The 13,457-nt window shown below is 36.3% G+C and overlaps 1 protein-coding gene across 1 annotated transcript in view; it reads left to right on the top strand.

Annotated features, from left to right (window-relative positions):
* Positions 1–3,635: 3,635 nt before the first annotated feature.
* GRXCR1 (glutaredoxin and cysteine rich domain containing 1) overlaps positions 3,636–13,457 on the top strand; it is a 75,021-nt gene continuing 65,199 nt past the window's right edge. Inside the window, exon 1 of the mRNA XM_037530370.1 lies at positions 3,636–4,037. Within this exon, the coding sequence (XP_037386267.1) occupies positions 3,636–4,037 (402 nt within the window). The remainder of the gene's footprint in view (positions 4,038–13,457) is intronic.

The following is a 13,457-nucleotide window of genomic DNA, read 5'->3' on the forward strand; positions in this document are numbered from 1 at the left end:
TTGATGCCTTGTATTGGAAGTGACTAGAAATTTGGTTATTTCAAGGAAAAGGGATTTTTACATCAGCATAAAATATGCTGCATTGAACTCTAGTTACTGTGTTTAAGCATATGTTGCCAATGGAAACATTGCATAGTTGTGTATATCTTTATGTTTACCATGGTGGCTTGTTATGACTTATCCATGGGTGTTCTCAGTAGGTGCTCATGGGCTGCTCATTGCTTGAGTGAAAGAAGAATTGCCAAGATTTATCCAATGAAAAGAACTAATTTTTATTTAAGCTTATGATAATTGTCAAGGGCATATTACATATCAGGGCATATATCTTTTCACACTAGCAGATGCTTCCTTATAATTGTGACCAACTGGTTTCCAGTCTACTGCATTTTCAGTTCATCTTTGATAGAGAATTGACTTTGACCAGTCTAATTATTTAATATATACACATATATGCAAGTGTATATATACATTTTGTACATTTAAACATATATATTTAAATTATCACAAACTTTAAAAAAATATTTACTTATTTATACAAGAATGGGGTACAGGCCAGAGGTGTGGGAGGGTGAGAAAATTCACCAGAGACAGAGCAGGGAGCAGAAGAGGCACACAGACTGAAAACACTGCTGAGGGGAGCAGCGGGTGAGATAGGAGAGGTCTGCCATGCCATGTGGATATCTTCCCAGCCAGCCGGGAATCAAACCCATGCTGCAGAGGCTGCAGACAGTTTCACAGCACTGCGTTCAACCCGCTATGCCACTGAGGAGGCCCAATCATTACAAACTTTTTAATAAATTCTCTCTATTCTTCAAATATATTTAGTGACAGTGACCAGGTATAGCCATTGTTTTCCTTAGTTAAAAGTGATTTTTATCCACAGGACACATAGTATATGTGTACCTTGTTGAAATATATTGATTGATATGTCCCAGATACATAGTAAGGACAACTCCCAGAGGTAGATATTGTAGTCTCCATTCTACTAATGGGAAAACAGAGGATCTAGATGGTGAAAGAATATTCTCACCAAGTTGTGTTGGGATCCTTTGACTCTAAAATCTTATTTGTACTATAGTATACTGCCTCCAACTTCAACAACTAGAAAGATGGAGCTGGGACAGGTTAAATGGTAGCTCCAGACCAAAAAAAAAAAAATACTTGGGACAAACACAGAATTTTGATTTTTTTTGCTCTGAATGATCTGGACATTTGAATGTAAAATTGCATCATTTTTTTTTTTTCTGTCCCAATAGGTATTTCCTTACTTAAATTCTTCTGTTATATCCTTTGACTATATAATCTTTTACTTTATTTTGCCAAGTTCAAGTTACTTCATATTGTCATTTGGATATAGTTGATACATCTCTCTTTGATGATAAATTCTCTCTTTCTCTTTCCCTCCTTCCCTACCACTTTCCCTTTCTTTCCTTACTGCCCCTCTTCCTCTCACTCTCTTTTCCTTCCTTCCATCCTATTATTTTGTCTTTTCCTTCCTTCCATCCTATGTTTTATTCTCAATTTGACTGGCCATGATATAGAGATTCTCATTTTTCTCCCTCTTCTCTTCAGTGAAAGTTCTATATGAAGATAATATTCAGAATGAAGGTAATCAATAGTGTTCAAATTTGGGGGACTTACCATCAACAAATACTGCTATTCAACTTGACAAGATAAAAAGTATTGAAAATTTGTAATTCTCAATATTGATATTGGTAAGAATGAAGTAATATAGGAACTCATATACTAGTAGAAATGTAAAATATACAGCTTTTCTTATAGTTGGCAGTTTGTATAAAAACTATATTTAAAAAAATTCTTATATCAACAATTCTACCCAAGGGAATTTATTTACACTAAAGAATTACTTGGCTATATGGAAACTTATTTTTTGAGCAGGAATATTCAGTACAGTATTATCTTACTAAATATTTTAAATATCTAGAAATACAGTAAGAATAAAATAATATATTGTACTGTTATTGGAAGGACATTTAACACACATTATTATTAGTATTTTTTTAGAGATAAAGATATAGGAAATGACGCAATATAGAATACTGAATGAAAAGTGCAAGATAATAAATGCAGTATGATTTTATATGTGAGAGAACATTAGTAGGATTCAGCAATGATAGCTGCTCCTAACAAAAAATCTTAAATTTCAATCTGTATTTCTTAACACAATAAAGGCTTATTTTTTGCTCATGATGTAATCCAATGAAGGGTGGTGGTAGCTGAGAATTTCTCTGTGACTCTGATAAGCTCTGTCTTTGAGATTGGTGGGATCATTCATCTAGTAAATGGGGAAGAAGAACAGTAACAAGGACAGGGCACTCTGTCTTACCAACTTGTTCACAAATGATATATCATACTTGCTCCCATCCCATGAGCAAATGCTAAGCACTGTTTCCTCTCTCCTTAAATGTCAGAGGCTGGGCTATCATATTGTGAACCTCAGAACATATCCTTTTCAAACACATTAGAAAAAAATCCACAAAATTATTAAACCCCTTGTGAGACTGTGACTTTTATTTTCAATGTTGTGCTATTATTTTTAGTTGTGTGGTATCGTCTGAATTTTCTCATTTAAGTTCATGATCAGATGAAAGCTATAAACATTAAAAAACTTGAAGTGCAGGATGAAGACTAGCTGAGTAGCCTTCCTCTGGAGGTACAGACACATTGGGGCACTGAAGACAGTAAGTTTCAATATAGCCTTATATCATAAGAGGTTCTTCCGGTACTTGCCAAAGTGACAGAAAACACACTGAGCACAATGTAAGGAGGACCCTTCTTTATGCATGGATGATTTGCATATAACATTTATCAATGCTGATCACTCTGGCTGATCTGGCTGGCTTGGGGATTTTTCCATTCTTTCCTCACTGTTCACTTTCCTTTCCAAAACTTTTCTGTCTGTTTACTACTAGCAGAAGTGGGAAATCAACAAAGTAAAAGTTCTCATTTTCACAGTGTGTTAAAAAGCTATTTAGCAAAGATACTAGTGCATGAAGATTTTGGTTGAAAATTCATCTTATAAAATGTAGATGAAGTCTAATTGGTGATTTAATAAGACTACTATTGATAGTTCTATCAGGCACATAGCATGTTCACTGACCTCTTTAAAGATTGCCCACTTAGGTGAAAGATAGAAGAAATGAACACTGAGAAGTCTATGACTGCTCCTATCCTACACATTTGATTTATGGCTTCCATTCTGGATAGTGAACAGTAGAGATAGTTTTGCTGCTAAGGTCCTCTCAGCACTCATCAGTGGCTTTAAAGCTCAAGTCTTTCGTTTCCTTGCCCCACACTTATTTTCTGTTTCTTTGCATGCCACTTTCTTGCACTTGTCTTGTTAAAGAGTCCACCATGGCTATTTAATATTTAAAGACTAGGATCAGTTTGCAGGTTTTAGTTTAAAGGTAACCATAGCACATGCACACGCATGCACGCGCACACACACACATTCATTATTAATAGCAGAGGTGCACTGAGAGTCCTTGGAATCTTCTTTCCTTTTGATGTTAGTTTCATTTGAGTACTGTTGTCCCCAGAGTTAGGCTCTGATATTGCTATGCGGCCTGTGGACTAAGGCAGTAACTAGGGATCCAGAATTATGTGAACTGTCTATGTGGGTGGATGTGCTAATGCTGAAAAGGGAGATGAAGCCAGAAAATGACAGGCCACGCAAAGTCCGGTTTCGGATAGCATCATCTCACAGTGGGCGAGTTCTGAAGGAGGTGTATGAAGATGGGCAACAGTCAGGCTCTCTGGATTCTGAATGTGCCAGTGTCTGTGGCATAGATGGACTAAGCGAGGCTGATGGACAGCAAAATGGTCACATAGGATCAGAAGGTGATGAGGATGATAACAACCAGGATAACTTGCTGGTGTTAGCAAGGGCTGCCAGTGAGAAGGGTTTTGGTACAAGAAGAGTCAATATTGTAAGCAAAAATGGCACAGTCAGAGGTGTGAAATACAAAGTGAGTGCTGGCCAAGCTCTATTTAACAATTTGACCAAAGTGTTACAGGTAAGTCACTGCTTATTTCTCCTCCTGAGCTTTGGTCCTAACTCACCATCTCAGTCTCTCTGTTCTTTAGTTTAAAGCCTCTCCTATTCATGACTCCTACATACTTCATGAGTCCCTGCCTCATCTAAGATATTTTCTCAACTCTTTTCTTCTGTTGTGTGATGACTAAAGCAATGCATCTTTTTCTCAACCCAGGGGAAAAGAAAGAACTATAGTGTTGAACACATGTGTGCACATTCTAGAAGTTAATTTCTGGTTTATCATTCTTAAGATACCAGTTTTGCATTTATTATCACTTGTATAGGTATTAAACCAGAACAGATTGAATGTTGCATTCAGTGGGGTTGGTTTCAATCAGGAGGTTATGAAGATATAAAGGCTAATATTTCCTTCCTCCCATTCTTGAGGAGGTTGCAGGTTCCATCTCAGATGCATATCTCCATTAATTTGCCCTCAAGAACTTTAGAGCAACACTTAGAAAATTTATTCCTTTATAAATGTACTGACTGAGATTTAGAGCTCATGGTAAAAAATTAGCCTTTAAAATGTAATAGATTCTCAACAAAAAACTATGAACCAGAGACACTTTTTGGGGGGCGGGAGGGGAGGGATTGGGGTCAGAATGGGGGGGCTGCAATTGTATGGGGAATATAAAATAAAATTTATTATTTAAAAAAATAAAAAATAAAAAAAAATAAAAAATGATGCTATAATTAAAAAAAAATGTAATAGATTCTGCACAGTAATGTAGGAATGTATTATTCAGGTCCTGGAGCCCTTAGCAATGATCTAATGTTAAGACAAGTTTTTGAAATTGCCTGGAAGCATCGGTAAAATGATTTTCTGTTGAAAACAGGCATTGTTATTTCAGGAATAGAACTCATAATCACTATCATTAAGGTAGCAGGCCAATATTTTTCATTATAATACCATTCTATCTTATTTCTCAATATTTAAAAATAATGATCTCTTGTGATGAATTATTCAGTGCTTTAACATTATCTAAGGATTCAGGAGTGGTGTAGAGAAAGGATTTTAACCAAAGGCATTTGGCTATTTTTCATTTCAAGGGAAGAATTCAGAAAGATGCCGTTGTGAGGATTTAAAAATAATAAGTTTTAATTAAATGCTAAAAACAGCTAAGATCAAAGATATTTTTCATATATGTAAGAATTACCCATGAAGAATGTTATAGATTTGTGGGGGATTGGGGAACTGAATATCAAAGACTGATGACTATGTTTTATTTGGTTGGAAACTTGTATAAATTTCTAGAGATGAGACTATTATGTTGAGATCATCTAAGTGACTTCTGAATTTTAACAAATGAAGGAAGTATTATTGCCAAGGTGTAGACCAAGAGGCTTCGTAACAATTAAGTTTAAAAATTGTGATTAATTCCGCTTGTTATGGTCTGTATTGTTTTATGATTTGGAGGGTTGTTTACAAACCTGCTATACCCGTTTTAGTACTTTGATTTTAATTTGCTTGTTTAAATCTCTCCCAAAGTTATCATTTGTGAGTAAATACCTTAAATCTTCAAACCCTACAAGAGAAAACTTTTCCTGCTTATGACATTTTCCTGATAGCATTCTAAATTTGTAAATAGAAAATAGAGGAATTCCAAAGTAAAACTGTCAGTACTAGACTAAGTTACAATGTTTTATATATTTCTTTTCTTTGCATGATTCTACTGCTCCTTTTTTTTTTTTGAGAAAAATCCAATAAAAATTGTCATTTTCTAATAATTTAACCCCATTTCATCTACCCCCTCCCTTAAGGGGACATACTATTTGCTAGCATAAATCACTCAAAACCTTTAATATTTAATCATTTCCCCCAAGCTGGTACTTCTTTCTTTATAATGCAGGTAAAGTCATCAGCATATAGTAGGTTTTCGAAGGCTTTGGCCATCATCATCATCATGGGCATGTTCATCATGGGCGTGTTCATCATGGGAATGGTCATTCATGATCATCCTGAGAATGTTCTCTGATCATTCCAAGGCAAAAACATAAGTTAAAGGCATCTGTACCTTGGAATTGAGTTCCCTATTTCACTACTCCAAAGGACCCATTCACCATATGTTTGTGTGCTACTCACAACCTACACAACATTATTTAGAGAGCTTATTTGTATGCTTGCTTCTTGCTAAGGGATGTGTGTGTCATATGGGGGTGACAAATGTCATAGACAAATGTGTCAGGATGACTGGTAGGTTACCACAAGCATCCCACAATGCAGTAGCAGAATCTCCAGGGGTCAAGACCAGAAGTTACAATTCAATTATGTTCACATATTAGTATGGGACCAGATTTTAAGGACCAGACTCCTTAAAATCTCTGGATAGTCCCCATACCCTTTGGAAAGTAAGCAGCAAACTTAATTGGATGTAACGGCAACATAGCGATTTCTCTCAATGAGGAAAAACTGAGTTGTATATTTGTTTATGGTTTCAATGCATGGTCAATTTTATTGTAGCAAGGGACGATGATTGCAGAAACAGTCAGGTATTTCTTCCTGTTTTAGGTTAAAAAATCTTAAGGCACTCAACTTGAAACTTTAGAGGAAAGCCTAAATATAATAAAATCTTTCAAATACCCTGTAAATCATTTTGCTTCCTCTCTGTTAGTTTCCCATTCTCTTATTCCTGTCTCATGAAACATTGGCATGTGCCCCGCAAAAATTTCAGCTATGCAAAAAATAGTCTATTGAATTATTTGCTTAAAACATTTTTATTTAGTAGCAGAAATTATTTAGATAGTTGTCTGCACAAGAGGTATTAGAACAAATTTCCATTTCACTTAATTAATTTACCCTATAGAATTCTGGCTAATTGAGGATGTACAATATTAATCAAGGTTGCTAGGTAGTGGTGACTAGGAAGTATAGAAAGGCCACTAGAAAGGTAGAAAGGCCACTTGGATACTCAGGAGGACCTTGAAGGTGGAGTCAGTTTGGTTTGCTGGTAAATCACTCAAGGTCCTTCAGCTGATCTAGATTATTTGTTTCAAGTTCATGTGCTTAATCTTTCCATCTCTCCCAAAGATCACACGGATATAAAGTTTAAGAAAGACTAATTCAGAAATATGAAAACTTGAAATGCAGTGATAACATGGCAATATTCATTTATTATAAGCTATATAGGTTGTTCTTACATATATTAAAGATTGAGAATTATTGACCTAGATTCTAAAAGGGAAATTTATCCAGTTCCTTAGAGTTAATAAAAGTGTTCCTTGGTGGTCTTTATTTCTTCAATAGCTAATAAAGAAAATGAAGAAGATATGCAGATTTTTGACTTGTTCTTCTGATCATTAGATCACCAGGAGGGTCTTCCCTGAGTTAAAGATAAAGCTATGCTGATGTATATGTTTCCTGTTGGCATCCTAATTTATTAATTTGTTGAGAAATTATCAATACATGCTGATGCAGGTGTTATGTCATTTGTCTTTTAGAAATTCTGCTGTAGGATATTTCTATCTCAATGAATGGTTTTACTTATTACTGGAAAATTTTAGAAAAACTTATTGTTTAAAATTATTCACTGTTATTTCATGCAAGACTAATAATAAAACCGGCATATAATTCAGAGTTCTCATCACCTGGTTTGCATGCTTAGACTTGGGATATTCCTAAATTTTAGTAGTAACATATTTCCAAAGATTTTTTTAGGGTAAATCAATGATACAGATAATTAAGATGGTTTTTTCTAATTTATTCTTATGGTAAAAATTTAAGGCAGTAATCTTTTCTTTCTTATTCTTAAATTTGAAAGTATAATCTATCAGAGTCCCCTACTATAGTTTCCATTATTTTAATTCCCTCTCCACAAATTTAAAATTACTATACTAGAGAAAATAGATGCAAAGAAGGAAAATAATTACAACACACACTATCATTTGGTGGCTCTTTTCTATAACCCAAACATATAACCTCTATCCCTGTACATAAATGCATAGCTCTGGTTAGTGTGCATGCATTTATGAGCATTCTAACATTTCAGGAAAAAATAAAATGAAAACAACCATACATTTGCAGAGGAATTTACATTATGCCAAGGGATTTTACATATATAATTTACCTAATTGTACTCAAAATTTTGTGAAATAAGCAGGAAAATTAATGTCTGCTTTTAGATAACTGAGTGTCACCAAAATCAATTGTCTGACTCAAACCTAGCAATATAAAAATTCTCTTTCACTGTTTGGCTCTCTTTCACTGTTTGGCTCTTTCACTGTTAATTAAAAAACAATGTAATGCTATATGTATATATATATATATATATATATATATAGAGAGAGAGAGAGAGAGAGAGAGAGAGAAGCGTCCACAGGTTCTACAAGATGACTTTGAAACTGCTTAATGAACTCTTACTGGCAGCCCATGGTTACCATATAATTAGGGAATTAGCACCTGATGTTTCCAAACTTGAAAAAAGCCATATAACAGCAGGATGAGGCAAACATCCTTTGGTTAGCATGCTCATGCTTGCTGAGTTTCTGACATTTTCTCTGAAACCCAATATTTTGAATTTTGTGTAAAAGCAATATAAACATTTAATAGTCTGTAAGGTGACACACAATACAAATATATAGCTCCCTTAAATATTATTCCTTAGAAGGAATTTAAAACATAAATTATAAACAGAATAAAATGCTGCACAGAAATTTTTGGCTAAGGGGATTTATCTATGTGTAGAAATCTATTCAATTAAGATTTAGGGTTTCTTTGCTCAATTTTGTTTTTCTAATGTCTCATTATATCACCTAATTGCAAACAAATTATATCTTAGAACATTTCACTAAAAGGGAAGAGATACACACTTTTTTCATGCAATTCCTGTACACATCAAGCAAAACAAATCATAGGAGTATTCCTTAATTGATTGATTTTTAAACTATATAGCTAAGCCACCAAAGACTTAAGTTGCTCCATGTTTATACCTTTTATCTAACGAAGAGTATGTAATTAAATTTTTCTTATAGGAAAACTCTGAAAACTTGACTAGTCCACAAAGTGGGGAAAGTAGCAAAAACCTAAGTATTGATTTGCAAGAGAGAGTTTTGTTGGTAGCAAAGACTCTAGGAAATTATGGTCCAGCAGGTCCATGGAGAGAGAATAAGGAGAAAGTCAAGAGTATAAAGCCGGTGGAGACTAAATGAGGGTCACTATGGGTAGGGGAGAAGATTTGAAAGGGCTATGACTTTAGAGCAAGTTGGTAGTTCTAGAGATTGGGAGAACAGGATTCAAGAATTCAAACAGGGTCAGAAAAGAGAAGCTTTGGGTAATTCTGCTCACGTGTGCACCAGTATTAGCCCATGCCTCCAGACCAGCTGTCTTTACCTGTACATTACCTGTACATTACCTTTAGTGCAACCCCAGGTTCACACCTGCTCTCATGGTTGTCTCATGAACATCTTCTTTTGGCAGCTAATAACACTTTGTGGAGCTTTGGGTAGCAGTGATACTTTTTCATGTCTTAAGATTCTGCTAATCTTCTTCTAAACTGACCTCAATAAAAATTCCCCTTTTCAATAGCACAAGGCCTATGATTTCCTCAGAGAGAAAGAATAGAACCTTTGGCATCTAGCTTAATCATGCTGGTTATGTGGAAAACAGAGCCTTCAGTATCTTTATTTAGGAGGAACTGAACAAAGATAATTATATAGTGTATTTGTTTCCTCTTGCTGTTGAAACAAATTGCCTAAACTTATTGACTTAACACAAATTTATTATCTTATTACCTTTTGGATGTCAGAAGTCTGAAGCGAGTCTTTGGGGCTAAGATCAAGATCTCAATAGGGCTCTGTTCCTTTTAGAAGATTCTAGAGGCTGCACATTGCTTGGCTCATTATCCTGGGTCACTCTGATCTCTGCATCCATTTTTATATATCCTTCCTTAACTTTCTTGCCTCCTTTTCCCCCTTACCAAGGTGTTTGTGGTTATATTGGTCCCATCTGGATAATCCAGTGTAAACGTCTTCCCTTAGGACCTTTAGTGCAATCAAATCTTCAACGTCCATTTTGTCAATGAAGGTAACACATAATGAAGCACATAATGAAGAGTAAATAATGAAATGTTTGGCCACAGCTTCATAGATTCTCTAATTAACCACAGTTGTCAGGGTAACGTCTCTCGAATTATGGGATTTGAGAATTATGTTTTCATAAATATACATTTTTCTTATTTCTTCTTAGTTGACACTTTAGCATCCTCCAAGGCCATTACTGTCTGCCTCAGCTACAAGATGACTTCCTGAAGGAGTGTTTGTTATTCGTCTAGGAAGGATTTCTGGAAACAAACCCATTTCCCAAAGAAGTGAATTGGTGTTTGGAGTTTATGAGTACTGATGCAGTCTGAAAACCTGTGCTAGAAATTAGGTAGCTGCCTACTCACCCTATACAAGCTGCTTCCTCTCTTCTTTTCCTTCTCTCTTGTAAATGTGAGGCAGATCCTACCACTGAAGCAAACATCATTTGACTTGATTTTTCCATATCAGATTAAAAATGACTTTTTTGGAGGGTGGATATGAGGTCCTATATTAGTCATTATTGAAGCTGTTTCCCTTGCTCATTGTGATGTGCAGAATATGTGTTTCAAAAGGGTCAGAACACCCAGGGATGCTGAGGCCTGTGGGTCCTGTGGATCCACCTTCATTGCTGGCGCTTTAGCCCCATGATGTTATGCTGCGGCTGTGGGCTGCTCACCAGACTCTTCCTATAAGTCTCCTCCCAGGATGCCCAATTTTTTACTTCTTCCAACTTTTGAGACTATCCAGCTATATATCACTTTTATGTTCAATTTCTTGAAAATGTAGCTTTACTAATTGTTCTGAGGGCCAAGAGAAGGCTCAAGGAATGAAAGTCCAGCTTTTTTTTTTGTGAGAGAAAAGAAACAAATACCATTATTTTCTAGCAGTGTCTTCACAGATGTTTGTGCTCACTTTCCTACATGAGTGGACATGTCTACAGTCTCTGGAGAGCAACAACCTGGCTTCAGATGTGGAGTCTCATGTTTCCTTGCTGGATGAATGGGAACATTTACTTAACTTCTATAAATCCCAGTTTCATAAGTAACGTAGATCTTAATGATAGCTACTATATCCTTTGAAATAAATGAACTGTTGCGTATGAAGCATTATATACACTGCCTGGCACATTGTAAATGCTCAGTAAAATACCGTTACTATTTTTATTACCTATCCCCATATCTGTGAAACTGAATCATTGCTCAGACACTGCTGGTTAATGACGGTGCAAAGAGGAGTAGATCATGATTTCTGTCATCAGAATTAAATTCCTTCTTATGAAAGAGACAAATCATAGTTACTGCAGTTATGATAAGTGTTCAGGGGCTTACTCAGGAGGGGTGGAAAGAGGACATCTGACCCAATTCTGCAAATCTTATAGACATGCTGTTCCCCTCATGTAATATCTTTTAAAACTAGGGCTGCAAAGGAAATCCTGGGACGCTCCTGAAAAGGCACCATGGTACTGTGAGCTTTATTGGCAGGACTCACTTCCCTTCAGGAAATCACAGCTGCTGCCTTTGAACTTGGCTTAGCCTCTGCCACACAAACCTGTGTTCCTAATGCCAATTCCTCTCTTCCAGATCCTGTGTTGGCTCCAGCCCCTCCCTGGGCCTTTGTCTTGGGATCTCTAGCTTTAACCCCCATTGGCTACCTGACCATGTGTTTGTCAGTCTGGCCCTACTGCACTTGGTTCCATATCTGTGAGCACAGCCAACCACCCATGTGTGTTGTGTCTGAGCATTCCTCCACAGCACATGTCATTCTGAATGCCTAACCTGCCCCTTCTGGGTAGAGGTGTACTCATCTCTTCTTTAGTCATAGCTTGGATTGATGTGAAATGCTTTTCTACATCAGAAACCTCAAATGATATTAGAGATAGTAAACTATTTTTTAACTAGCAGCAGTAAAAGTAATGTTAGTTATCTATTATATCTATAATAAGGTGCTTAATTGTGTGATTTTAAAAGGTTCATGTCACACTTGCCCCAACCTAAGCAATCTAAAACAAGTGTTTATAAAACAAGTAGCACATATTGCTTTATTCCCCCACCCCCCGTTTGCCTTCATTAAATCGAAACCAAAATAACATACAGAATACAATGACTACAGAGTGCCAGCAATCATACCCACAGTTCCTTGCTTCTCTCCTTGGCTGAGCTCCTCAATCAGTGAGGTGGAGCTCATTTCACATTTGCACACACAGTGAGAGAAAAGAGATGTGTACGCTGAGCAGGCAGACCCTCTCTCTGAAGCCTTCCAGCAATGTTGCTCTGGTTTTTCTGATCCTGCTGAGCATAAACAAGGTTTTTTTTTTTTAAGTTATTTAGGAGAATACGATTAGTCATAAGAACTACTCTTTATGTGCCTACGTGTTCTTACACTGCTGCTTCTTTAATCCTCACAGCAAATTTTCAAGATGGATGTTAACTTATTTTACCTAATATGAGCTGATGAAATTGCAAGATGATTTAAAGGACAATGAAAACAAAATTTTCTTCTTCCTAAATTTTGGTTTTCATTTTTTGACTTGTCACCAGAAATTCTATTACTTATCTTACTTCTTTCTCAGAAATCTCTTACACCTTAAGTTAACTTCTTCAGAAGCAGTACCTGAGATTGGATGCTTGTGAAAAGTGATTTATTGAGGGAGAACTTTTAAAAGAGAGTGAAGGAAGTAGTTTAGGGCAGGTGAGAAAGCTAAGGAAGGAGGTGAACACAAGTCAGCTTCAGCCTGTACACTTGCAATGCAAACTGCTCCGTGGATTTGGTCCTACTGCAAATGGCTGGCATTTTGGATGCCTGTGTCAGTCTGTCATTGGCCATTGCTCTGTGTGTGTGTGTGTGCACGCGCACATGTGCACATGCTTGGGTATGTATGTGAAGGCATCATCTATTCTGCTGAGACATTTACCCAAAGAAGGAGAAGCTTTGATTTTTTTAGTCACCAGTATTTATGAAAGCTGGGAGGGGGTAGCCAACTAGCATTGTGAAGCAAGTCTGGGAGTATCTACTACCACTTGCTTTTCCCATTAAGTTTATTTTATCCAGGCATAGTCTTATCACGGTTAATGGAAAAAATATAGCTTCCCCCTAATTAAGATTGGTCTTGAAGTAATAACTGATATTTAGGTTCTCACTCTTTTATTCTCCTTTTTAGACCCTCTCCTTTTTGCTAGCATTCGTGTTCACCTAGAACTTCAGCTTGTCTGGTTTGGTGACCCATATTCTCAGTCTGAGCCTCTGATCACTATTTCCTTATCAAACAGGGATTGATGAATGTGCCCATTTACATTTTTAAACCAAGTGAGTACTAAGAGAGGAAACTAAGTTCCAATTATACTTTTACCTGGCCCTAACATTTAATAGGAGTCCTACCTCTTGTGAC

Source organism: Talpa occidentalis, unplaced genomic scaffold (assembly GCF_014898055.3).
Source record: "Talpa occidentalis isolate TD23 unplaced genomic scaffold, MPIMG_talOcc4v2.1 talOcc4.6, whole genome shotgun sequence".
Lineage (NCBI taxonomy): Eukaryota > Metazoa > Chordata > Mammalia > Eulipotyphla > Talpidae > Talpa > Talpa occidentalis.